Below are 24,330 nucleotides of genomic sequence, written 5' to 3' on the forward strand. Positions count from 1 at the left end.
AGCTCTTTTATCTTCTCCATTTGCGTGTCTGGCACACAAGTCTTCAGTGAACACATTTGGCTTGTGCTGATTCCCATCTTATTTATTTAGTTTATTCTTTGTGTATAGGTGGTCTTAAACGAGACAATGTGATTTGCTTAGTTTTGTTTTAAGGAAGAATACAAACCAGTAACGGCTATGAAAAAATTATTTGAGAAAAAAATTATTTGAAGAAAGCAAAGAATGATCGGAAAAGAAGGTCTCTTTGTTGATGTTCTGTTGGTTTAAGGAAAAAAAAAAAAGTAGTGCTACTTTAGCCTGTTGTAGAGATTTCAGAGTGAAGTGTAATGATTCCTAGTTTGGTGTTGATATTTTCTTTGGAAATCCTCTGTTGAGTCTGGCACTGTGTTTTCTAAAGAACTTTAAGAGATGGTGCCCAAATTTTAGGGATCCTTTGAATAGAAAGTGTCCGTAAATCCTGTTCCTCTGTAACTGAGTTTATGTGCATATTGCTAGAAGAATTATCACAACGGGTTCCATCCTACTCATCAGGGCTTTCAAGCCTGATAAAACAGAATATTTAATGCTTTGATTGTACAAGTAACAGCATGTTTAGATGTTTCACAGAAACGCAACAAAAGAAAAAAATGACTGCTGTTCTCACCTTAGCTGATTGGGAATCATTGAATAAAAAGTCCAAAATTCATTCATTCATTCAACAAACATTTATTGACTGGCTACTAATTGCTAGCCAGTATTTCGGGCAGTGGGCATACAAAGGTGAACATAGCAGTAAGGTCCACGCTCTCATGGAGCTTACCTCGGACTGTGGGGTGAGGACAGATAAATAAGCAAATCGGACTTCGATAAGTGCTGAAGAAAATAAGAGTGTTGTGATAGAAAGTGTCTGGATGGGATTCGGTCTAGACCTTTCTGAGGAGGTGACACGTAAGCTGAGCTTTAAATAAAAAGGAGCCAGCCATGCAAAGGTATGGGAGGAGCCTTCCAGGTTTAGGGACTAGCTAGTGCAGAAACTGGGCTAGAGTGAGTTTGGCAAGTTCCAGGGAGTAGGGAAAAAGGGGAGCTGGAGGAGGCTGGGGTGTAGGGAGGCAGTAATAGCAGAGTCTAGTGAGCAAAGAGGAGAGTGAGAAGAGTCTAGGTCAGAGAGGTGGAGGCCAGGCTTAGAATAGGTAGGCAAAATAAGAGGAAGAAGGAGAAGGAAATAGAAAATCATGTTCCTTTTTAATTCTGTTGCCTTTCCTAGAGTCTCACCACACGCTACTTTGAGGGTACTCTTGGACTGTCATAGGAAAAAAAAAGTCACCCTGCTGAGAGTGGGAGAGGAGGAGGCAATGGTCATCTGGGTCTTTTCTGGCAGATGAATCTCAAGCCATGTGTTAAGAATTCAGCAGGATGTTCAACTGAGAGATTGCCTTTTTCCTTACAGGATTTTGCCTTATACACTTTTAAAAATTGCATAATGAGTACCCCAAATGTGTTCTAGTATATGAATGCTCCTTTGCTTCCAGCTGTGAATTTGGGGCTGAAGGTTGGGCAAGTGATAATAATATGCCCCTGTTGGTCTACAAAGATGACCATTAGGATCTAAGTTTGAAGTTATTTTTTGTAGGGAGGCGGGTTTTATGTTGCAATATTTCCACTCTTGTCTGATCCACCTGATGACTAATAGCACTCAGCTGAGGTGTAGGTTGGTGCTAAAAGTTTACATTTATCCAATGTAATCCACACTCAGTGGATTACATTAGATAAATGACCATTGTGGGCATAATCCCACTCTGTGGACATCTTTGGGCTGGCATGTAACCAAGTGATGTAACCTACTTTTGCCTTCTGTCGGGGCCATTCATCTCCAGCAGTCAGCTGCTTTTCAGCCTCACCTTGACCAGATTGTCCACTTGAGAGGCCCAATCAGGACTCCTTTTTGATTTGGCCCTCTTGAGCCATGACACAGTGGGCCAACAGAAAGAATATGCTGTTTTCTTCTTTTGAACACCACAACAGTGACTAGTGTGTTCTTTGAGTGAATTGGCCCTTTGAGCCAGGCAGTTGAGAGACTTAAAATATTGCTGAGGCTATTTGTAGTAAAGTTAGTATCAGAAATGCTAAGTAAAACCTTTTAGTGTTTGGGAAAAATGAATCAGAAATTTTGGACTTGTCACCTATTTTAGGTTCTAGTAGTTTACTAGCATGGGTAGATAGATTATCAAAAATAACTTGAATAGTTTCCTGGGCAGTCCTGGGGTAATGAAGGGGATGGAGTTGAGCCTGTACTGACTTACTGAATCCCAACTTGAGTGCAAATAGGAAGTCTTTTAGTTAGCAAGCAAGTGAACAGCTAGGACCAGGCAAACAATAGACTCCACCCTTTATACTGCAGAGTAACTCTAAGAAACTGAGAATTGAAAAAATATATATATAATATATATATGGTTTTGGCCTAGGTTGAAGAATTTTGACCTCTGTATCCTAATACTGGATTTTAAATGCTGTTATTAAGCTGTCCACTGTTCATCTTCATTTTAATAGTTATTATAACTCAAATATGAAAGTATCCTGTAGGCTGAAATTTCATCAGCCAGTTTGGAGGCTGGTGGCTCTTTTCTAATTTGTGAAAGGGGCGGATGGGCAGGAGGGGACTTGAATACAGGGAGAAGCCATCAACTCCTACGTTGGCCACTAATTGTGTTTGGGGAAAGAATCCACAAATCTAAATGAATTTAGATTCTCAGAGCTGAACTGGCCTTTTATTTATTTATTTAAAAAATATTCATCTATTTATTTGGTTGCGCCAGGTGGGCTCCTTTGTTACGGCACGCGGGCTCCTTCGTTGCAGCATGCGAGCTCTTAGTTGTCACACACATGTGAGATCTAGTTCCCTAATCAGGGAATTGAACCCGGGCCCCCTGCATTGGGAGCACGGCATCTTAACCACTGCGCCACCAGGGAAGTCCCCTGAACTGGCCTTTTAATCTAGGGTACTAGTGGATTTGTTTCTCAAACTCCCAGGGCTTTTGGACAAACTCTTCTTAAAGAAGAGTTGATTCCACTTACTTTTGGAGTTGTGGGTGTTATGCATTGCATTAGATGACTTAAAATTAAGCTGATTTTGCTACTGTTTTGATATCTTTACAGTAAGGACAGTTAATTGTACACTGGCTGCCAGTTGTTTTAAGATGAAGATGTGGTAACTCAGATTGAAACAATGGTAATTATGTGGTGACTCCTATTTCCCCAGTTCTTGATAACTTACAGTTACCTCTTTGTGTCTATTTACAGATGTTGATACCAGTGAACCAGGATCAATTCTCCCTAAATGTTGGAACAGTGTTCTGAAGCTCTCTGCACAATGGACCAGGGTGTTTTATTGAGTTAGTGTCTTTCAATTAAAATCTAGTTTTACTAGTTCTTGTATCTGTTTTTCTAGGTGAATGATTAGTGAATGATTACAAATAAGAACTTAACATATTAATTTAGTGGAAGTGGCTCAAACTCTAATTCTTTGAAGTTGTGATATGTAGAAAGGAGAAAATGGGAGGAGGGAAATGCCAAATCCTCTTCTTTAAGATGTGTGCAAATGAAACTATTTAAATACCATACATCAGAGTAGGGAAGCTCAGTCCAGGAATCTTGAGGTGGTGATTAGCCCTTGTAGCAAAGTAAGCCATCTATGGCCAGTGCCCTGATACCAACCTGATTACACGAAAAAGTAGGCATCATGTTGACGACTCCTGACTTCCCGATGGCTTGTCCTTGCTCAGGAGTGTCCTTTGACCCGTGCTGTGTTGGTGGGTTTCAGGCTGAATTGCATCGTGGAAGCTTAGGTTGCATAGTGCTGGGAAGCATAATCCATGTTCCTGTTCTCCCTGCTCTGCTGGAGGGCTCAGCCTCAGGACCTGGGGACTGGAAATAATTCTGTCACTGAGGCCTGGAGATCCAGACCAGATATATGATGACTGATCAAGGATCTTGGATAGCATCACTGCATAGTGTAGGACTTCTCATTTTTGCCCTAATCTCTGCTGGTCAGTCTAGGACACAGTGTGTTGGAAAAACTTGCTTTCCTTATTTTAGTAGTAGATTGCTTCCACCATATCAAGACCGCAGGGTTTGGTTATAGCTTTTAGCTCTTGTTGGTTGATGAAGGGTTTGGATTCTGCAGTGTTTGCCTAAAGTGGGTTGGTGTGTGACCTGTAATTTTGATTCTGAATAAGACTCAAGTCATAGCATTTACTATATTGAATGCATTTAATTCTTTCTCCAGTTAAGGAAGAAGCAGGAAGAAGATCCTCAAAGAACCTTAGAATATCTGGCATGATAGTCTTTCAAACGGGGCTATGCGGAGCCCTCTCAGGGATCATTTCTGGCATATGCCCCCTCATCTCACTGTCTTCCTTCTACTTCACTGCCCCCCCCATGCTTCACTCTGCAGAAGGTACCTTGATATTCTGTTCTATTGGGTTTCCCCGTAAGATTTCAGTCAAAATGTGTTGAGGCTGAAAACAGATCAAAAAGCAGTAGGTAAATGGAAATCTAGAAAGGTTAGTGAACTTGCTTAAAGTTACAGAGCAAGGTACTGGCAGCTACAGGACTAGAATAGGACTTTCTCTGCACTAATTTTGTTTTCATATTTACTACATTGCCTCAAATATGACATTGTAGGCACTCAATGGAGTTTGAGTTTAATTGAATCCTTGGTGTTTGGTCTTTTATATTACTGGCTCTTTACTCAAACATTTTGTCACACACTACTGTTCTTTCAGAGAAAAATCCTTATAACCAGTTTTGAAACATATGTGAAGTTATTGATGGTAATAGTACTAGTAAGTAGCTGGCCTTTCCTCCTCAGAATATTTCTGAAAGTGATGATAGTACTTTCAAACAGAAGTGGAGGCTTTATCACTCTAAGTTCTTAAGATAAGCTAGTGGCATGCTGTCCAGAATGCCTGTGCAAAATGCTGACCTCGGGCTTCCCTGGTGGCGCAGTGGTTGAGAGTCCGCCTGCAGATGCAGGGGACATGGGTTCGTGCCCCGATCCGGGAGGATCCCACATGCCGCGGAGCAGCTGGGCCTGTGAGCCATGGCTGCTGAGCCTGTGCGTCTGGAGCCTGTGCTGCGCACCGGGAGAGGCCACAACAGTGAGAGGCCCACGTACCGCCAAAAAAAAAAAAAAAAAAAAAAGTGCTGACCTGAATATTCCCATTTCCAGTGACCTGCCCTGGAATCTGAAAAGGAAAATCCAGGTATACCCACTGACAGAAAAGCTTTAGAATGGCTCTGTGGAAATAACTACAATCACCATATTCTTTTTTCTAAAAAATCTGTGAAGCAAATTTGTTTTCAGTTAAGCATTTACTTTATATCTACTTGATGACTACCTAGTGGCTCCTCTTTAAATAGGAAGGGAAGGCGAGGAATACCACTGCAGTGAGGGTGCTGGGACCCTGCAGCATGGGTTCTAGGTGGCAGGATTGTGGACATGCTAGAAGTTCCAGGTCCTCAAAGGAGGCATTTTCCCCAGTTGTAGTGATATTTCCTTTATTCTAAGTGAGTGTAATTCAAAAGTGAGGAGTGATGTGTAGTGAATGTTCTGTGTTCATTTTAAAGAATGTTTCTGTGGTTCTTTTTCTCCTAGTAAATTAGTTTATCTTTGAAATAACTAGTCACTTGTCTAGTCATTTACTCAAAACAGTTGGTTATAGCTGATGTCTATGGTAGGAGAATTTTGCTTGGGGGTTTACTAACATTTTATGAAAGAGAAAAGTCTAAAGACCTTTCTAGAGACATATAGATAGGTGGGTTCCATTGTGGGGAGGAGAACATGTAAGGGAGCCGGCCTTTGCGGGGCAGGGTGGTGGTGGTGATATTGTGGGCTGTGTGTACAGGGTGAAGAGAAATGCCCATTGATGGTCCAGCTGGGGAAGGGTGGAAATTGCTGACAATGGCACTTGATGGGGGAAGAGTGGGTCAGGAAGGAGCAGGCCCACAAGATTGCCCAGTGCCAGGGAACACCATTCACAGGGAGGGGGATGGGGACCTATGGAGTTGAGTAATTCATTGGCCCTGACTGGGACCCTGACCACAGTACTCTCTCCCCTGACTGGAAAGTGTATTCCTGATGGGGAGGGTTGAGTGCAGGGATGCAGTATCTGGTTTGACCAGATTGATCTTCAAGATTGACTAGTTGGTCATGATTGACTGCTTATGGAGTACTGGCCTAACTTTTTTGAGATCTCTCTTTTGACTTTTGCTTTTGACAAACAAGAAGTTGGTAAACAAGATGGAATGTAATGTCCCTTGGTCTGTTAGAGTTTGAGTTAAAGTACATAATACTAGGTGGTGGTGATTGTCATTTAACAATGTCTGTTATCCAAAGGGAACAGTTACATATAAACTATTGAGGTAATTCATGATTCTTTTATAGGGACTATAATAAATGGGAAATAAATCACAACTAAAATGATTAAAGAAAATAGGTTTTGACTCCATATTTCTACAACATTCCCTGGTCTCTTTAGCAGGTCAAATTAATTCTTTAGACATTTATAAGAAATTTTATTCTACCAGGTACTTGTGGATCTGACAGAAGCCCAAATTTCCTTCTAGTGCTGAAAACAGCAAGCACTACTCTGAATTGGTGACAGCTATAGATTTAATGATTAGATCAAGTACGGAGGTGGCTTGTAAGCGTCAGTTAAGTTGGTTGTAATGTGGACCTCTTTTTCTGAGGTTAATTATGACATTCCTGCAACAATTCTCTGACATCACTGAGTGTCCAACAATTCACTTCTGACACAAACTGCCTGGAGTTTGTGCAGACCCCATAGGCTAATGACTCAGTCTCACAAGATTGCCCCACTTCAGGTGCCAGCCCCAAGTATCAGGTCTCAAGTTACCTACCTGCACTTCTGCCTGGCAGAGTACAAATTTCCCACGACCACCCTCCCCCAGGTTCGATAATTTGCTAGAACATATGACTCATAGAGCTGATAAAACATTGATATTTATGAATACAGTTACATTATAAAGGTTATAACTCAGGAACAGCCAAATGGAAGAGATGTATAGGGCAAGATTTGAATTGGGGGCACAGAGCTTCCGTGTCCCCTCTGAGCATGCCAGCCTCCCAGCACATCAATGTGTTCACCAACCCTGAAGCTCCCCTAGCCTTGTTTCAATTTCAGTTGAGGTTCCTTTGTGTAGGCAAAATTGATAAAAGCATTGGCCTTTGGTGATGAAACTTCAACTACCCTTCCCTTCCTTATGGGCTGGAGGTGGGCCTGAAAGTTCCAGTCATGTGCCTGGTCTTTCTAGTGTGGCCAGCATCTCTCTTAAAACTATCAAAAGGGCCCACCCTGAGTCACCTCTTAGCATAAACTCAGATGTGGTCCAAACCCTGCTCCTTATGAAAAACAAAGGAGCCTATCAGTAAGGAAATTTCAAGGGTTTTAGGAGCTCTGGTAGGAACTGGGGACAAAGACCAAATATATTTTGTATTACATCACATTAATACTCCAGTTTTGCATCCCATAAGTAGGAATAAGGTTACCTAAAGTTGATTTAGATGATAAGTAACTATGCATTTACTGTTAATTTGATGGAGGTTTTTTTGGGGGGTGTGTCAAGAGAGTGCAAATTGCATAGCTTCAGATTACAAGGAGCAAACTCTTCCCTCAATCAGTATGAAATGGCACTCCTAGAATGTGTTATATATTGAATTTAACAGGTGCACTACCTCTACAGCTCCCTAATGCAAGAAAGGAGCTCACTTATAGGAAATCAGATATACAGAAATCACGTTTCCTTTCAGTGTGAGTTCAAAGATTCAGGTGTTCATAGTGCGCTGGTTAAGAGCTTCAGCCTGGAGTCTAGGTTTGCATTTGAACTTTACCATCGGCTTGCCACTTGACCTTGGATGAGCCACTTAACATCTCTAAGCCTTGTTTCTTTCATGTATTAAGAGAGGATAATAACAGTAAGTAGTTGTGAGGAGTCAGTAAGACAGTACATTTGCAGGACATGGCACATTGCCTGGCATATAGATAAACATTTAATAACATTAGTTATTATTAGCTACATGCATATATAGCTAAGCTGACAGGGATTGGCAGCTCCCAAAGGGCCAGGAACTATATCATTTTACCTTCTCTTATATGGGAAGTATGGGACAGTGTATAAAACATTGCTAGGCACACAGTAGACACAAGTTATCTATCACTCGAAAATAAAACCTGCTCTGGGTATCTGGGAAATACAGGAGTAACTCTGTAATGGAAACTTCCAGCCTGTTTCCAAAGCTGGCCTAAAACCCAGAGATGGAAAATCTTCCTCCTGAAACCATATAGAGCATGCATGAATCTAGCAACGGGGACAGGGGCTCAGTGGCTAGAATATTGTTGGATCAAAAAATGGGAAACTGGGCTTCCCTGGTGGCGCAGTGGTTGAGAGTCCGCCTGCCGATGCAGGGGACGCGGGTTCGTGCCCCGGTCCGGGAGGATCCCACGTGCTGTGGAGCAGAGCGGCTGGGCCCGTGAGCCATGGCCGCTGAGCCTGCGCGTCCGGAGCCTGTGCTCCGCAACGGGAGAGGCCACAACAGTGAGAGGCCCGTGTACCGCAAAAAAAAAAAGAAAATGGGAAACTGATCCAGGAGACATTTTTATCATTGGCAGTATGCCTTGAGGTTCAATGAGTTGGGCAAAACCGCATGAGACTTTGGGAAGGAAACAACAGATTTATTTCAGTCGGTCCAGACAATCTTTGAGAGTCAGCTGGCAAGTGTCATGTTATAGTTGCTTCTCGGAGAAAATGAAAAACCCGGATCCACTGGCAAAGGGCTTACCAACTGCTTGAGGTTCACTTTTTGGGGAAGTCCCCGAAGGCCAGGTCTAATTCTCCTTGTAGCTTACCCATCTGGAGATTCTATTCTAGTGGACCACCATTGGACTAAGTACTAGATTCTAGTCTAGACTCTGCCACCAGTTCTGTGTGTCCTTGGGCAAGCTATAGCCCCTCTTTAAGTGTTTCCTTAGCTGCGACAAAGGATTTGGGACTAAATCACTCTCCCGAAGTGTGGCTTTGGTTACATTCTTAGTATATGTGCTGCTGAAATGAGCATGCAAGGGTGTGTTTTTTATACTATTGATGGTACGTGAGATGATTTTTGCTGGATGAATACTTTTCGCTTATTCTATATTTTAATGTGTATTAATGAAAACATAACTAGCATATTAGACCTATGACTTCATGGATGATGTCGCTTAGGGTGATATTTAAAGTGGATGTGATTTTTTTTAAGCTTTTAAGAAAAATCTTAGGGGAGCAGTAGTTGGGATGGTAAATGGATATGTAAGATCATAAAGGTTGTGTAGGAATGGCTGAAGTTTATAAGTTCTGAGACTCTAATTCTAGTGCAGTGATGTGGCACCTTCATGAAGACTTTGTGGTGATGGACACAATAGGACAGGTCCAAATATGAGTGACTTTAAAAACTTGCCTAACTCAAGCAAATTGACAGATTTATATTTGTGCATTCATGGTGAAAATGCCTATAAGTTGGTTGTGTAGAGTTTAAATTATCGTAGACATTAGTGGGGGTGGCTTTTCTTAAATAATAAAAAATGAATAATGTTGCTTCCTCTTTCACTTTTAGGAATTTCCTTGAAATCTGGATTGATCTTTAGTTCCTTTCACTCTTTGCTGTTGGAACTCCCCATTGTAGGAGTTAGGGGTTCCATTTGTTCGTTGGGGAGGGAGAAAAGGCCATCCCTGTCTCTTGAACACATGCCTGTGCATGTGTTCTAGGTTCTGGAAGGCCAAGACTCTGTCGCATTCTAATGATCTATACGTTACTTCTTGCTGTTAGCTACTTTAAAGGTGCAGTGTGATGTGTGCCCTAAAATGAAGATAAACTCTGAGGCAAGGTTTATTTAAAATTTCATTTCACTTTTTGTTGTTTTGGTCATAACTCAGTGTACTGGGGGTCTTGAGAAGTAAAATGAGCAGTGGTAGAAATGAAATAAACTTGTGGGAGGTACTTTCTTTTTAAGCAAAAACCCAGAATAAGAATGAAATCTTGATTGCATAATAGGAGCCAAGGAAGCTGCTTTCAGATGTAGTCTATGGTTCCTTGAGTTTTTCTTTTCTTTTCTTTTTTTTTTTTAAGCCTTAATTACCTGTGTTCCCTTGACACTTTCTGTGTATATTAACGCTGTCATCTTTCATTATCTACATTTGGTTGTTAGCCTCTGTTCTGCAAGTGATTTTGTTCTGTAGTTACCTCAACATAAAGGGCCATGCATCTGGTATAGCTCCTTGTCATAAACTGTTGAATGTTTCAAATTGTAGTTTTTAAAAATTGCTATAAAGATGGTTCCAAGTCTGTTATCTTTCTGTGTTATCTAGTCAAGATTAGGTTAAAAAAGAACAAAATGGGGACAGTGATGTAACCCAAGATTTTTTTTCTCCTTCATTTTTTTCCTTCATTTATTTAATACAAAGTTTCGACATGATTTCATGATGAGAAACTCTAAGATGTTTCCCGATTGAGGTGGAATCTAATGTTCCAAGCCAGAAACTCTCAGACTTTGGAAATTTTGGTTTTGTCATTCATACTATCTTCTCTCCTGAGAAGTAGTGACCTGTGTTATTTGGCACATTGGAAAAGGGAAAAAGCCTGTACTCAGGGCTATATTTTGCAGGATTAAAAATCTCTTTTCTTACTAAAATCTGTTTCATGACATGCATGACATTCATCCTTTGCGCAAATTCACAAGACCCACCTTACTAAAGGTAGATGTCAGGTTTCTGACAGAGTCCATTTCCCTTGGTGCAGAGGCTAGTCATTATTTATAGATAATTGCTGATGAGTGTGGAGATATTCTGAAAGGGGATATGCAGGGGTTGTGACATTTACCTTTGGTCTATAGACTAGGATTTGCAAACCTAGAGTGAGGTTGTTTAATACCTTCTCTTCTTGGGAAATTGCCATTGGATCAATGAGTCTTGGTTAAGATTTCTTGAGGGCAGCTGAATAGTTGGGCTTTTAAAGATGAAAGCCACATAAAGAACTATTCTTTCCCAATCATACAAATAATTATCTCTGTGGTAGTATAATCCCCATAGAAGTATAAGCATTCAAGACCATACATTTAAAAAGATAAATATAATTTTGAGTCAGAATGAAAGATGTGCAAACATAGTGGTAGAGTTCAGACCATTCTTACATGTTTCCAGCACCACTTTGGTTTTCTTATGGCAGACTAACCTTTTAATTCATCTGGAGTCTTTTCACTTCTAAAGTAAAGCCCTTTTAGGATGCTGGAAACTTGAGCTTTCATGGTTACCTTCAAGTCAAAAAAAAAGGTGTACTCGAACACTTTCTTTATTAACTCTTGACTTTAAACCTCCCTGTCAAAGAACCGGAATTGCTTAATTTATCAGAACATTTGCTTTTCTAAGTTTCCAGCTCACAACCATTCTGTGGCGTAGCAGAAAGAGATAATAAAAAGTTAAGCAACAGGTAAAAATCTTTTCCTGTAGCCTTTTCCCCATTTGGAAGCAGTTTTTCCTTCCCTCTGAAGCAGTTTGGCCTAAGCTCCTCCTTTTTCTGATTTGAAGCTTTACTATTTGCATACAATGCTTAAATTGACTCACTCAACACCAAGTTCTGAACATCTCCAAGTATTTAGTACTTTTGACTCAGGCTGCTTAAGCAAAAGATTTCAATAGAGGCTTAACAGGACAAAACCTTTAAAAACACACTTTAATGGTACTCAAGGTTTCCAAACAGATACAAACTATTTTCTAAGAAGAACCAGACTATGTAGTTTTCAAGTTAGACATATGAGCAAGGAAGCAGCTTTCCCAGATGGAATGTGGATCATTCACAGAGAACTTCTGAAACTCAAAACTTGTCTTCTAGATCTTGGCCTCCAAACTTGATTCTCTCATCACTGACTTCAAAGTGAAGTATGTGTAATCTGAATTTTTCTTAAGGGCGAACTCTAGGATTGGATGCATGTTGCTTCAGGAAAAATAAATATGTTTATATGTTGCCAGTTTTTCATTCCAGTAAATTTGAGTGCCTTTTGTGGACCTTGTTCTTAAGGACCTTATGGTATGAAAACAGATAGAACAACAAATAGAAAATGTTGTGAAACCTGTGCCCAAAATGTTAGTGCTATAAATGAAGGTGTGAAGGGACAAAGAGGGTCTAGGTCAACTTGAAGGAGTCAGGAGAGGAGTCCTGTGAGAAGTAAAATCTGACCTGGGCTCAAAAGACCAAGACTAGAGAGAGGAAGCATTCCAAGCGCAGGTAACAGTATGTGTAAAACTACAGAGGCATGAGAGGCCATGGCATCTTGGGGAATGGCACATGTTTCAGTATGCCCGAGGGATGTGGAATGAGAGCGGGAGAATGACAGTAATTGAGGCCAAATTCAGAAGAGCCTTGTATGCCTTATTAAATTTGGATTTTATTTTGTAGGTGAAGGGGAGCTATTAAATAATTTTGAGCAGGGACATGGCATATTCACACGGGCTATATGTGTGTTAAAAAGATCAATCCAGTGGCAGTGTGGAAGACACTGGAGGGAGCAATCCCAGAAGTAGGTAAACTGTGAGAATACTGCAGTAAAGGTGGCAGAGGGCTGAACTGTAAAATTAGGGAGTTAGAATTTACAAAGTTTGGCATAATCTGATGAAAGTTTACTGCTTGCATGTCCCACATGGGTTTTAGGCTCAAGGGTGCTCTGCTCCATACAGTCCCTCAGGGACCCAAGCTGATAGGGGTTCCACTCTCGTGTGCTGTATCGTGTGCTGAACTGTCTTGGTCACCATGGCAAGGGAAGAGATGGCTGGGATGTCATATGCCAGCTCTGTGCTTGGGCTGGGAAATAAGTATCACATCTGTCTACAGCTCACTGTGTCATTTCTGCCTACAGCTGTTTGGCCAGAAATAGATACATTTCCCCATCTAACTGAAGAGGCTGGGAAACTGGGGGAGCTGATGGAATGTTGGCTGAGCTTCTCTGTCTGTGCTACAGTGTAGGAACTTGAGTAAGGTACTTTATTTCTGAGCTTATTTCCTCTTCTGTAAAATAGGAATATCAAGAGTACCGGCCTCAGTCCCAGAGACTCTTTTAGTAGGATCCCCAAGACACTTTCATAGGATCTGGAAGATCAAATTCTCTTCTTAATAATACTAACATCATTTGTCCTTTATACTGTCATTCTCCCATGAGTTTTATAGAGGCTACATGACATGTTATATCACAAAAGATTGAATGGAGAAGCATATATGGGAAATGAGCTGTCTTCTTTTAAGCCAGACCTTAGGGACACTTGCAAAAGTGTAAAACAGTGTCACTCTTCTCATTAAGTTTTTGGAAATACAGTTATTTTTCATAAAAATGTTGTTTATGTTAACATGCCATGGTTTATTATTGATATTTTATTTATTTATATTTTTTAGAGGCTATTATTTTTTTTCCTATACGGACTTCCCCTTTTCCTAAGTCTTCAATATTTTATTCTTTGTACTATACATACTTCGATAACCTTGCTTAAAATGCATACATATGTCATATGGTAACACATGGTGTGTATTTTTTAATATTTTAATTTAATTTTTTTAAGATTTTTTTTTTTATGTGGACCATTTTTAAAGTCTTTATTGCATTTGTTACAATATTGCTTCTGTTTTGGTTTTTTGGCCAAGAGGCATGTGGGATCTTAGCTCCCTGACCAGGGATCAAACCCATACCCCCTGCATTGGAAGGTGAAGTCTTAACCACTGGACTGCCAGGGAAGTCCCCAGTTTTTATTTTATATTGGAGTATAGTTGATTAACAATGTTGTGTTAATTTCAGGTGTACAGCAAAGTGATTATACATATACATGTATCCTTTTTCTAATTCTTTTCCCATTTAGGTTATTACAGAGTTCCCTGTGCTATACAGTAGGTCCTTGTTGGTTATCTGTTTTAAACATAGCAGTGTGTATATTATTGATATTTTAAATGAAGTAATACAATTTTTTTTTTTTTTTTTTTTTGCGGTACTCGGGCCTCTCACTGTTGTGGCCTCTCGCATTGCGGAGCACAGGCTCCGGACGTGCAGGCTCAGCGGCCATGGCTCATGGGCCCAGCCGCTCCGCAGCATGTGGGATCTTCCCAGACTGGGGCACAAACCCGTGTCCCCTGCATCGGCAGGCGGACTCTCAACCACTGCACCACCAGGGAAGCCCAAGTAATACAATATTTTTAAATTTCTCAGTTTAAAAAAGTACCAACCTCCTAGGGTAGCTGTAGGGATTAACTGCTGTCACGACTATAAAATGCCTAGCATTGTGTCTGGCACAATAACTATATTGGAGGGAACCTTTAAGTTTCATCTTGAGCTTTTCTTACTATGGGTCGTATCTAATTAGTGGATTATAACCAACAATTAAAAACCAAATAAAAAAAAGAAATAGCATAAATCAGAGTTCATCACTGAAGTGAGAGTAAATACTGCTTAATGAGTGGTATGTGTGTGTATATACATGTGCATTTGGTCAGCATGTAACGTGTTTCTTACTGAAGGTCGCAGTTCAAGTTGGAAAGACAGTGGTTTAGTTCAAGCTCTCATTTTGCAGTGTCTGAAAGACTTACGCATACTAAACAAAAAAATGACTCTACTGTAGTATGTTTTTTTGAAAGAGGCAGTTTAAACTCTGTATTTTTCAAAAGTGGGCTTGAGAAGCATTATCCCTAATTTTGAGAAAGAGTAGAACATGGTTTGAATTTAGAAAGTGTTTATTAGATGCCAGTTAGCCCTTTTCACGCTGCCATATACACTTCCTGCCTTCTTGGAACTTTAATCCAAGATGTGGTCACTAAAACAGTAACATCTTTTCTGTGCTTGTCATTTCTGACTATCTGCTTGAGAGCCATGAATGTTTATGTTCCATAGGAATAAATAATGTACAATGCATTCAAGTCTTGAATGCATAGTAGAAATAATTGTCTGTTATACTAGAATGTCATCATAGACAATAAAAAAAATTCAGTCAGAAGAACTTACTGAGGAAGGAGTTAATGAAATATTTTCCTTTCTTTTTTTTAAATTTTTTTCGGCCTGGAAGAAACAAGTATCAAAGTTGTATTTAAGATTAAGTGACTTCTCGTAATGAGTAGTGATGTCAGCAAACTGATGTACAGTGAGCAACATGCTGTGTCTTTTTTGGAGCAGTGGTGGATAATAGTTAACGCTTTCATTTTGATAAGCCCATTGGTGACACTGAGTAGTACCCTGGGTGAATAGGAGTCAATACTGGCTGCCTGGCAGAAGTAGATTTGTTATATAATTTATGGTACCCAGAAGCCCTTTGGGGAGGTCTTTATTACTATCCTGACAGCATCCATCTAGGCCTGGAGATTAATTTTTGTTGTTCTCATCTAGTTCTGCCAGGCTGATTCTCATAACTGAAAGGGTAGCAACTTGCTGTTAAATGCTGGCACTTGGCTTTTGCTTTTGACACAAAGGTATGTTAATCAAGAATGGGTGTTAGGAATCCGGAAATGTTTCAGTTAGTGATTTATTATAGTTTAGAGGCTTTTCTTCCCAGTTAAACTGATTTAACTTCTGAAAAATGAGTCAATTCAGGGTTTCAAACGTTTCCTCTTCAACTAGCCTCAAAAAACGTTTATTAGCGTTTCTGTCTTGTAAATTGCTGCTGCAATTCATTTGTGTCAGTCCTGCCACTGCTGAAACAAATGCAGAAGGAGTGTCAGTTTAGTTTTCCATCGTCTGATACATGGACTTCTTAACTCTATTACTGGTGGACGTCCACTGTTAGTTAAACAAGCCTGTACTATTTTTTAATGACTCACTGAGAAGTCATGTGGTGGTGTGATCCCTGTCCCCAGCTACCAGCACTTAAACTTATAATTTTCACTGTATTGTGTTAAAACAAACTTCTAATTCTGGCTATTTTTCCTTTCAGTTTTAAGCCTAAGGTTGGAAGCTCTATTTTTATAAAATACTCTCCTAGAAAAGTTGCTGGTGTTGCTACCCCTGGGGGTGGGGAGAGAAAGAGCTGACTGTTTCACATGCCTAGGCAGAATGTGTGGGCTGGCCTGCCAGCCAGCAGAGGTGGAATCTGCCCTTTGCTTCTTGGCAAGTACGTCTGGCTTTGAAGGCCCTGATTAGGATTTTAGGTCTTGTCCTTTTCTTGCTGTTATATGAAACGTAGTGTATTGTCTCCAGTGGTTCTAAAGAGATGGAGGACCTCGATGGTCCACATCCCTTATCGTCTTTGACAAGGTACGTGCTTCATCCCTCAGACTTAAAAGCCAATCTGTCATCAAGCGAATTTTAAAAATTACTACAGTGGAACAAGATGGCTTAAGAAGTGTAAAACTGGCTGTGAGTTCTGTGTTCACTATGTAGGATGCGAAAAAGCTGCTGGCTTTTGCCCTTGCATCTCTAGACACCTTAAATGTGATTTCTGTGTTTATTGCGGTAGAGAAGAAGCAGTTCAGACCAGCAGCAGAAGGTTTTGCACTGACTTCACCTGCTTGGCAAATCCTTGGAACTTCCTAGAGTGCTGCATGGCTATGGCTTGAATAAACTGTCTGGACTTTCACCCTTGCTCAAGGGAGAGGCAGGAATGATTTCCATTATTATGTGAATTTTTTCCCAGGGACTAAGGTACAGGTCAAAAAGAGGCACTATAGGATGAACATCTCCCAATTTCAGCTTCAGATTTTGACTTTTGCTGTGTTTGAGGTGAAAATTAGCTTGTGGAGTGAGGAGAGATGGAGCTGATACTGCTGAGAAGCTGTGTTTGTATCACATTATATGGTAACTGATGAGGTAGGGAGTAATTGGAACAATGAGACAATTTTCTACTTTCTCTTTGAAGGTAGTGGGGTGTTGAGAGGCAAGGCATTCAGGAGGAATTGGACCTTAGGAACCAGCTCTTGAGTGGTGAAATTAAGTTCTACTGTATATTCTTAGGGCTCAACTTCCTTTACTGTTGAGTATTTGATAACGTCATCATATAATTAGAATTGGTATGAATAGCTGTCAGATGATATTGAGAACTATGTGCTAGGGACAATGCTGAATATGCCATACTCATCATTTATTCAAGCATGAGTTAATACATTTAAAATGTGCATAGACTAGTGCCTTGGATAGAAGTGCCCAACAAATATCAGTGATTATTATTTATTCAGGAGATATTTACCAAAACATTTGCTTACATGACAAAGCTTAGGTGCACAGCCAAAGTGGTGAATGAAATAAAATCCCTGCTTTTGTGGAAGTTACCTTCTAGTAGGGGGAGCGGACAACAAATAAGTTAACAAACAAGAATTTCAGAGAGTGGTATGTGCTGAAGAAATAAAATAGTGTGCTGGATCAGAGGGAGAGGGCACTTTAGATTGGTTGGACAGGGAATGCATCTCAGCATTTGAAGGAGATGCATCTGATAAGAAGGAGCCATTTATTCTTCACAGTGACCCTTTGTCCCAATTTTCAGGTGAGAAAACAGAGGCGCAGGGTGACTAAGGATGTGCTGGGAAGTGAATAGAGCTGGGCTGTACAGACCCAGTCATTCTGCATCCAAAGCATGTCCTATCCTTCCCAGAAAGGTAGCTGTAGGAGCTGCAGTATCTGCAGTTGGTTTTGAGTGAAGGAAATGAATGTGGTTGCAGTGCAGGTAAAACCCTCATGCAGTTCAAAAAAGTTGCAATTTTATGGACCCTCAGTTATGGGGTGCAAAATTTGAGTATGAGTGTGTGTACATATGTACAGCTTATTTTGGGATCCAAAGCTGTCTTCCGATTTTAAAAGGTGGTGACAAAAAGAGCTTGTGGCATTGCTGCTTTATTTTAGGATTTTCTCACATTGTTTTTTTGGAAAATAGGGCCTACCTGCTAAGGCAGAGTTTATTGTTTTGTGTGTGTGTTATTTATTTATGGCTGCATTGGGTCTTTGTTGCTGAGCGTGGGCTTTCTCTAGCTGCGGCGAGTGGGGGCTACTCTTTGTTGCGGTGCGCGGGCTTCTCATTGCAGTAGCTTCTCTTGTTGCAGAGTACGGGCTCAGTAGTTGTGGCTCGCGGGCTCTAGAGCGCAGGCTCAGTAGTTATGGTGCACGGGCTTAGTTGCTCCGTGGCATGTGGGATCTTCCCGGACCAGGGCTCGAGCCCATGTCCCCTGCACTGGCAGGCGGATTCTTAACCACTGCGCCACCAGGGAAGTCCCAGGGCAGAGTTTTAATAGACAGCATTGCAATTGGCCATTAGGTGGTGGCAATTTTGTCAGATCAGTATGGGCGGGAAGTGGGTGGGAACTGGGCTGGAATCATATGATGTCTTACTTTGCCAAGCCTGTAATACCATGATGCCAGCCACCAGGTATAAAGCTCTATTTTTTATATGATTATCTGCTTATCTTTACCCATGTTAATGTACCCTTTGGCCTCATGCCATATGAGTGCACATTTGTGAAATAAGTAACTTGAAGAAAAAGGCTCAAACCTTGGGGCCTCGAGTTTCAACCAACAGGGAATGTATTTCCAATAAAGACACACTAACATGGGCATTTCCTGTCACCGTCTTCAAAACCTGAATGCTTTCTAAATAGGCTCTTCAGTACTTGAAACCAAAGAGAAATTGTTTCAATAATAGTCATTGAAACCAAGAGGGTAGCAAAGTTCTGGTCAGGTCTGGTCTTTCAGTTTCATAGGATGTGGTTTAGATCAAATAACCTATTTTAGTGGGAAGATTGATCATGTTATTGCATAGGGAAAGACTTCCAAGAGCTTTTGCTTTACGGCCTTTCACGTGGTGTCTGAATGCTGGGAGGAGGTTCCTCCTTGGGAACATGAAGATGACAGAAGTATACACAATAGAAAAAAGCAGCTGTAAGTGCTCTGTGGCATATTTGCTTGAAGGAGGCTTAAGGTTGTAAGAATTGCAATTGGAAAGGTTCTTTTTCTCATTAGTCATACCATCTTTCAAATTCTTTTGAATAGCATTATCATGGTCCACCCAGTTGTAACGGAATTTTATAGTTTGCTCGAGTTTGGGATCTTTGGTCTTAGGGTTCAGCTCAGGGGTCTCTTGATACATTGGGTTGAAATTGTGGCCTAGTAAGTTGGTCTTCGACCATGGTATCAGATCTTCTGTTTCTTTGCTCTGTGAGTAGAAGAGGTCTAAGTGACAGCTGTGTCTTGGTAGGGACTCTCTGTTGTGACAGAAAACCTGACTTCTGGCTTACGAAAAAGGAGAATTAATTGGCTCATACAACTGTAAAGTTCAGGCTTTGATCTGACTTAGGTACAATTAGATTCTGGGTGCAAATAATGCCTTTGAAACTGATTTTCTCTTTGTCTCTTGGTAGTGATTTTATTCTGGTGTCTTACATGCATTTGAGGTGAGACCCATCTGATAAGAAGAGACAGTTTAACTCTCACAGTGACCCTTGGATAGGCATTATTATTTTCCCTGGTGCTCTTTCTGGCAAGATGACCAAAGCAGCTCCAACCTCCTTTGCTTTCGGTGCTAAGATTCACTTTGTCTGACTTAGGTTACCTGCATATTCCTGGCCCAATCATTGAAGCCAAGGGCATAGGAGGCTTTGGTGGGCTTGAGTCACATGGTCCATTATGAGCCCCACCCAACTTACATGACCAAGAGTGAGGGAGAGGAATCTTCTAGTGAAAATTGGTGGCCACCTGATGAAGAACCTGGAGGCTGGGGGAGCAGACAAGTCTGTGCTGTAAGCGATAATATCCTTTGGTCCAGTCTGAAGCTAGAAAGCCATATAATAAGTCTGTGGTCTAAATCCAGCCTATTAACCGTCTCAAGGGTGCCACAGTTCCATTTTGAACGAGGCTCTTGCTCCCTGGGCATGTGATTCACTCAGTTTCAAGTCCATGGGTCAGACCCTTCTACCCCAACGCTAAACCTATGATAAGAGGACCTCATTAGACCTTAGGATGGGCGTTATCTTTTTTGTGTGTGTATGTGACATAGGGGAAGTTTCATTTTCTTTTCAAAGAATAAATTGGGGAAATGTAGGTATAATTGAAACATACCCTTATGATTAATCTCTTCCTGTCCCCCACACCGTACCCCACCCCCATCATTTAACAACACTGTCTTGAAATCCTTGGAGCCAAAATTGTTGGATTTGTCAGTCTTTTGATGTGATTTACAATGAAGCAAATGGTCTCTCTCTTGTTTTCCATCCTCCTTTGGCAGTTTGATATTTTTTCTTAAATATGTCTTAAAGTGCTTTTGGTAAGGTGTTTTTTTTTTGGCTTTTTTTTTAAGAAATTGAATTAGTTGACACATATTACAAGATGGTGTAAATACTCCCAGTACACTCCCATTGTGTAAGTTGACACTACGTTTTTTGAATTCACATTGAATATTATATATATAATATTTTTTTGCACAGTCTTTGATCTGTTGTTCCACTTCTAGGAATTTATTCTCAGGAAATAATTACAAATGTGCTGAATTTTAGCTGCTATTCTGCTTATTATCCCAGTATTATTTATAATAGTGAGCTATTGGAAGCAAACTAAATGTCCAACAATGAGAGTTTATTTTAAATTGACAAATTATCAATGAAAGACCTATCTGGCTATTAAATCTGTTTTAACAGAGAGTCTCAACCTTTCTGTAACCCCTCTGCAGTGCAGCACCAAATTTTTGACAGATTGAGTAGTAGGCTATAAATAGTTTATGGGTTGTGTGAAATAGCTGGTGTGTCAGTGGTGATACCAGTACTGCCATTGAATGCTGCTCTTTTAAAAGCATTTGATGAGAGAAGATTTATATGAAAAAGTATAAAATGGAAACATTTGCAAAATAGAATGTACAATACAACCCAGTTTTGTTTAAAAGTTCAGTGTGTGTAGTATGAACATGCATGTATTTACTTAGCTGTGCCGTCCATATGTGCTTATGTAAAACACTGAAAGGATATACTCCAAAATATTAATTGTAGGTGGTGGGATACTACGGGACTTTTTTCTCTTTATGCTTCTCGTATTTTCTAAACTTTACAGAATAACTATGTAATGCTTTTGAATTTGGCAGTGGGTAAGAAAGTCTTAGTGGCCTTAGTTCTCTGACCAGCTTACTGATGTGGTTGAAAACGGATATTCTTTTATTATACAGATCTTTTTTCTGTCCCTTTTCCTCTTCCCATCTACTATGCATTAGCAATCAGCTTCCATCATGGGCCTCTAGGAAAAAACTGATAAATGTGGCCTTAATGAATTTGGATTTTTTTTTTAAAAGAATTAGCAAACATCACACTAGTTACCATGTGATGAACCTGAGCTCTATTTAGAAGAAATGTGGCTCTAGAAACCACATCTGTACATTTGTGGTCATGCAGGTGCCGCTCTAAGACGTCTGCATGCACTCATTTATCATCTTTATATTGGGTTCCTTTCTCATCTTTTGACTCATTTCATAGTTTCCTTTCTTGCCTTCCTTTTACTTAGATGCAAAGACCAAATCTCAACTCCAGTTAACTATTTTTCAGTCAGTTATTGACTACTGAATTCCTCAGGTGACTGGAAGGTGAACAGTTGATGTGGTAATTGGGTGTTTGAGGACTAATTATCTACAATCTGGTAGACCTCCAGGGTGGCTGGTATCCATATGCTAATTGGAAGCAGGGAAGTGGTGCCTAACCAGTGGTTTTACCTTCAGTATGGCCTAATGAGGCTGTGTCCTGAAGATAAGCTCCAAGCTAAAACCAGAGATAAAGAGTATAGCATATAGCAGGCACGCCATTTTTATTATGGTACCACAGAGCACAAATCCAAGACAGCCCTCTGGTTTTAAACAGGGAAAGTTAGTTAATGAAAAACCTGGTGCAGAAACAAAAAGAGTGGCCAACCTAGAAATCTGGTGCCCGTTAATGATGCGTACTTTGCAAATAAGTGGACAGTCTGACTTGTCCAGATCAATAGTGACAGCAAAATTATTCCAAGTGTGGGTCAGTAGAATAATTCAGCTCTTTTTTGGTTGTTTTGAGTCATGTGGGATTAAACATGTAGCAGCTCTGGAACCCAGAGGCCAAAAATGCTTGATTCTTTGGTATTTGGAAACTTTATAGTATACGTGTGTGTTGGCTTGGTTGTATTTGGCAAGTAGTATTTGTTCTTGCGAGCCCACACTGACTTCAGTCCTCAGACCTCAGTTGTATATATATATCCTTAGTATATCTGAAGTATGCAAGGTAAGGAATGTAAGAACCCTTTAAAAAGAAAAGAAAAATTCTTTTGTACAAAGCTGACTGGTCTTAGTCCTGTGACCTAAGATTATTTTACAGAAATATAACCAATTGGTTTATTTTCTTTTTTAAAAATTTTACTTTTCCTCCATCCCTCTTTCTGCACTTTTGAGATTGGTTGATGTAGAAAGTCTTGTGTTCCTACCCCTCCCTAACTGGAACTGCTGTTTTAGCTTGCTGCTTGCAGTACATTTTAGGACAGAAAGTCTTTTAAAAGCATGAAAATAGCAGACGCGTCTCATTTGCTTTGGCAGGGGAAACAGCTTTTCCTCCCAAGTAGCTCTAGGTAAGACCTAGTCTCCAAAGGTGCTCTTGTAAGTCCCAAGTTCCAAATGACAGCAAGCAGAAGACTTTGCATTTTAAAGTACTCCCTCAGTCTTTCCTTCTGTTATTTTTGCAAGTTTACTTTCTAGGAAGTAGTTTATAAATGGACACCACCCATTTCCCAACTTTTTCTCAGGTCATTCAGCATCTGCAGCTGCCAGTTGGGATCAAGAGGCTCTTGTGGTCTTGCTTTGAGACTCCCCAGGGGGATGGCTTCTGCTAGTACAGCTGCTTCAGCCCCTGGCAGCTGGATGTCTGGCATATATAGTAAGAAGTAAAATCATGCGCCCAACTAGCTATACAGACTGTTTGGATGGAAGTTGGAAAGATGGGTTTCTTATTGTTATAATATGTAGAAGCACCAACATTCGTCAGTGGCTTCTTGCTTCTGAACAGACTCTAGATGGGAACAGAATAGGAGGGGTGGATTGGATCAGTTCCTTCTCTCAAGGAAGTCATCAGAGTAGATCTCAAGTGCCTTGCTGACACTGGATTTTGGTGCCAGCCTTTGCCCCCTGTTTTTTAGCTCCCAGCCAGCTATAACAGTGAGCCAGCTTGCTCTGTTTTCCATACATCAGGGCCTATTCCTGACCCTGCAGAGTTCAAACTAAGATGATTAGGACAGGGAAGCCTGCAAAAACAGTGTAATCTTTTACCTCTTGTTCAGATTGGAGTAGCTCTGCTTTCTGTGTCTTTTTGGACTTCTCATTTTCCCTTGGCTCTAACAGGCTTGGGCAAGAAGTATGAGAGCTGTTCACTGAGGAGGCAAAATGCCTGTCCTCAGAAGGCTTGCAAATCTAGAACTTCAGCCTTTCTGGATACCAAAACGTGAAGGTAGTCCTAGAGTATTAGACTTGGAAGGATTTTAATCATGGGAACACAAACTCAGAGAGGTTAAGGGAGTTGTTCAAGGACACACATTGCTTAGGGAGATCCCAGACCGGAACTGAAGGCTTCCTGGGAGTTTACTCTGTTGACTCAGTACCTCTGGAGTACAATCAGGTGTTGATAATGTATCTTTTCTTCTTGGGCCATCATCATCTCCTTAGGGGAAGGATATATCCTGGCATACGTCATAGCAAAGAACAGTGTGTAGTGAGGCCAGTGATGTAGAATGGTGAGTTTAGAATTACACTGCCTGGGTTTGAATCCGTTTTCCTGTATCACCTCAGGCCAAATCCCTGAAACTCTGTTCAGTTTCCCCTTCTGTAAAGTGAAGGTTATATTATCTTCCTCATAGAGTTGTAGTGGGTTAAATGTGATAATTCATGTCAGTCTCCTCAATACAAACATGTAACTTAAAAGGTATTGCTATTAATAAACATTTTTAAATCCTGTCTCAACTTGGACCAACCAGATTGGTCCTTTGCCTTCTTCCTTTCCACTTTATGCTTCCAGTCATTGAAGACCCAGAACAAGACTCATCTTCTCTGTGAAACTTTCCCATTGAGTTGATTTTGGAGTCTTGACAGACTGGTTTTATTTCCTAGTCCCACTGCTTAGTGGTTAAGAAACCTCAGTTTCCTAATCTGTAAGGGCCCTGACAGCCTAGGTTGTTGTGAGGTTTGAAGGTGATGTATGTGAAGCATATAGCCCCATGTCCCACAAACACCAATTTCTCTTCATCAGTCCCTCCACCTTTCTTTCCATAACACTGGTCCACACTCCACTCTCCTTTCCTGTCTCCATTTGTCTTTGTG

The 24,330-nt window shown here is 40.6% G+C and overlaps 2 protein-coding genes across 14 annotated transcripts in view; one reads left to right on the forward strand and one right to left on the reverse strand.

The window, feature by feature from the left end:
- DCUN1D3 (defective in cullin neddylation 1 domain containing 3) overlaps window positions 1–24,330 on the forward strand; it is a 37,997-nt gene that overhangs the window by 1,324 nt on the left and 12,343 nt on the right. For 3 of the 7 annotated variants that reach the window (XM_033839191.2, XM_033839196.2, XM_019921843.3), the window contains exon 2: window positions 3,277–3,368. The exons of 3 other annotated variants lie outside the window; for them this stretch is intronic. The gene's annotated coding sequence lies outside the window, so the exon portion shown is untranslated. Of the gene's footprint in view, window positions 1–3,276; window positions 3,369–4,261; window positions 4,433–24,330 lie in introns of all 7 variants that reach the window. One more of the 7 variants, XM_033839192.2, reaches the window with a different exon arrangement.
- The window catches only part of REXO5 (RNA exonuclease 5), an 80,515-nt gene continuing 59,653 nt past the window's right edge, over window positions 3,469–24,330 (reverse strand). The window contains exon 17 of one of the 7 annotated variants that reach the window (XM_073792227.1): window positions 3,469–3,900. In XM_073792227.1, coding sequence (XP_073648328.1) covers window positions 3,714–3,900 — 187 coding nt within the window. In that variant the 3' untranslated portion in view covers window positions 3,469–3,713. Of the gene's footprint in view, window positions 3,901–11,320; window positions 11,340–15,669; window positions 15,743–24,330 lie in introns of those variants that run through there. The other 6 variants (XM_073792226.1, XM_073792228.1, XM_073792222.1 and 3 more) reach the window with 6 other exon arrangements.

Source organism: Tursiops truncatus, chromosome 15, assembly GCF_011762595.2.
Source record: "Tursiops truncatus isolate mTurTru1 chromosome 15, mTurTru1.mat.Y, whole genome shotgun sequence".
In the NCBI taxonomy this organism is placed as follows: domain Eukaryota; kingdom Metazoa; phylum Chordata; class Mammalia; order Artiodactyla; family Delphinidae; genus Tursiops; species Tursiops truncatus.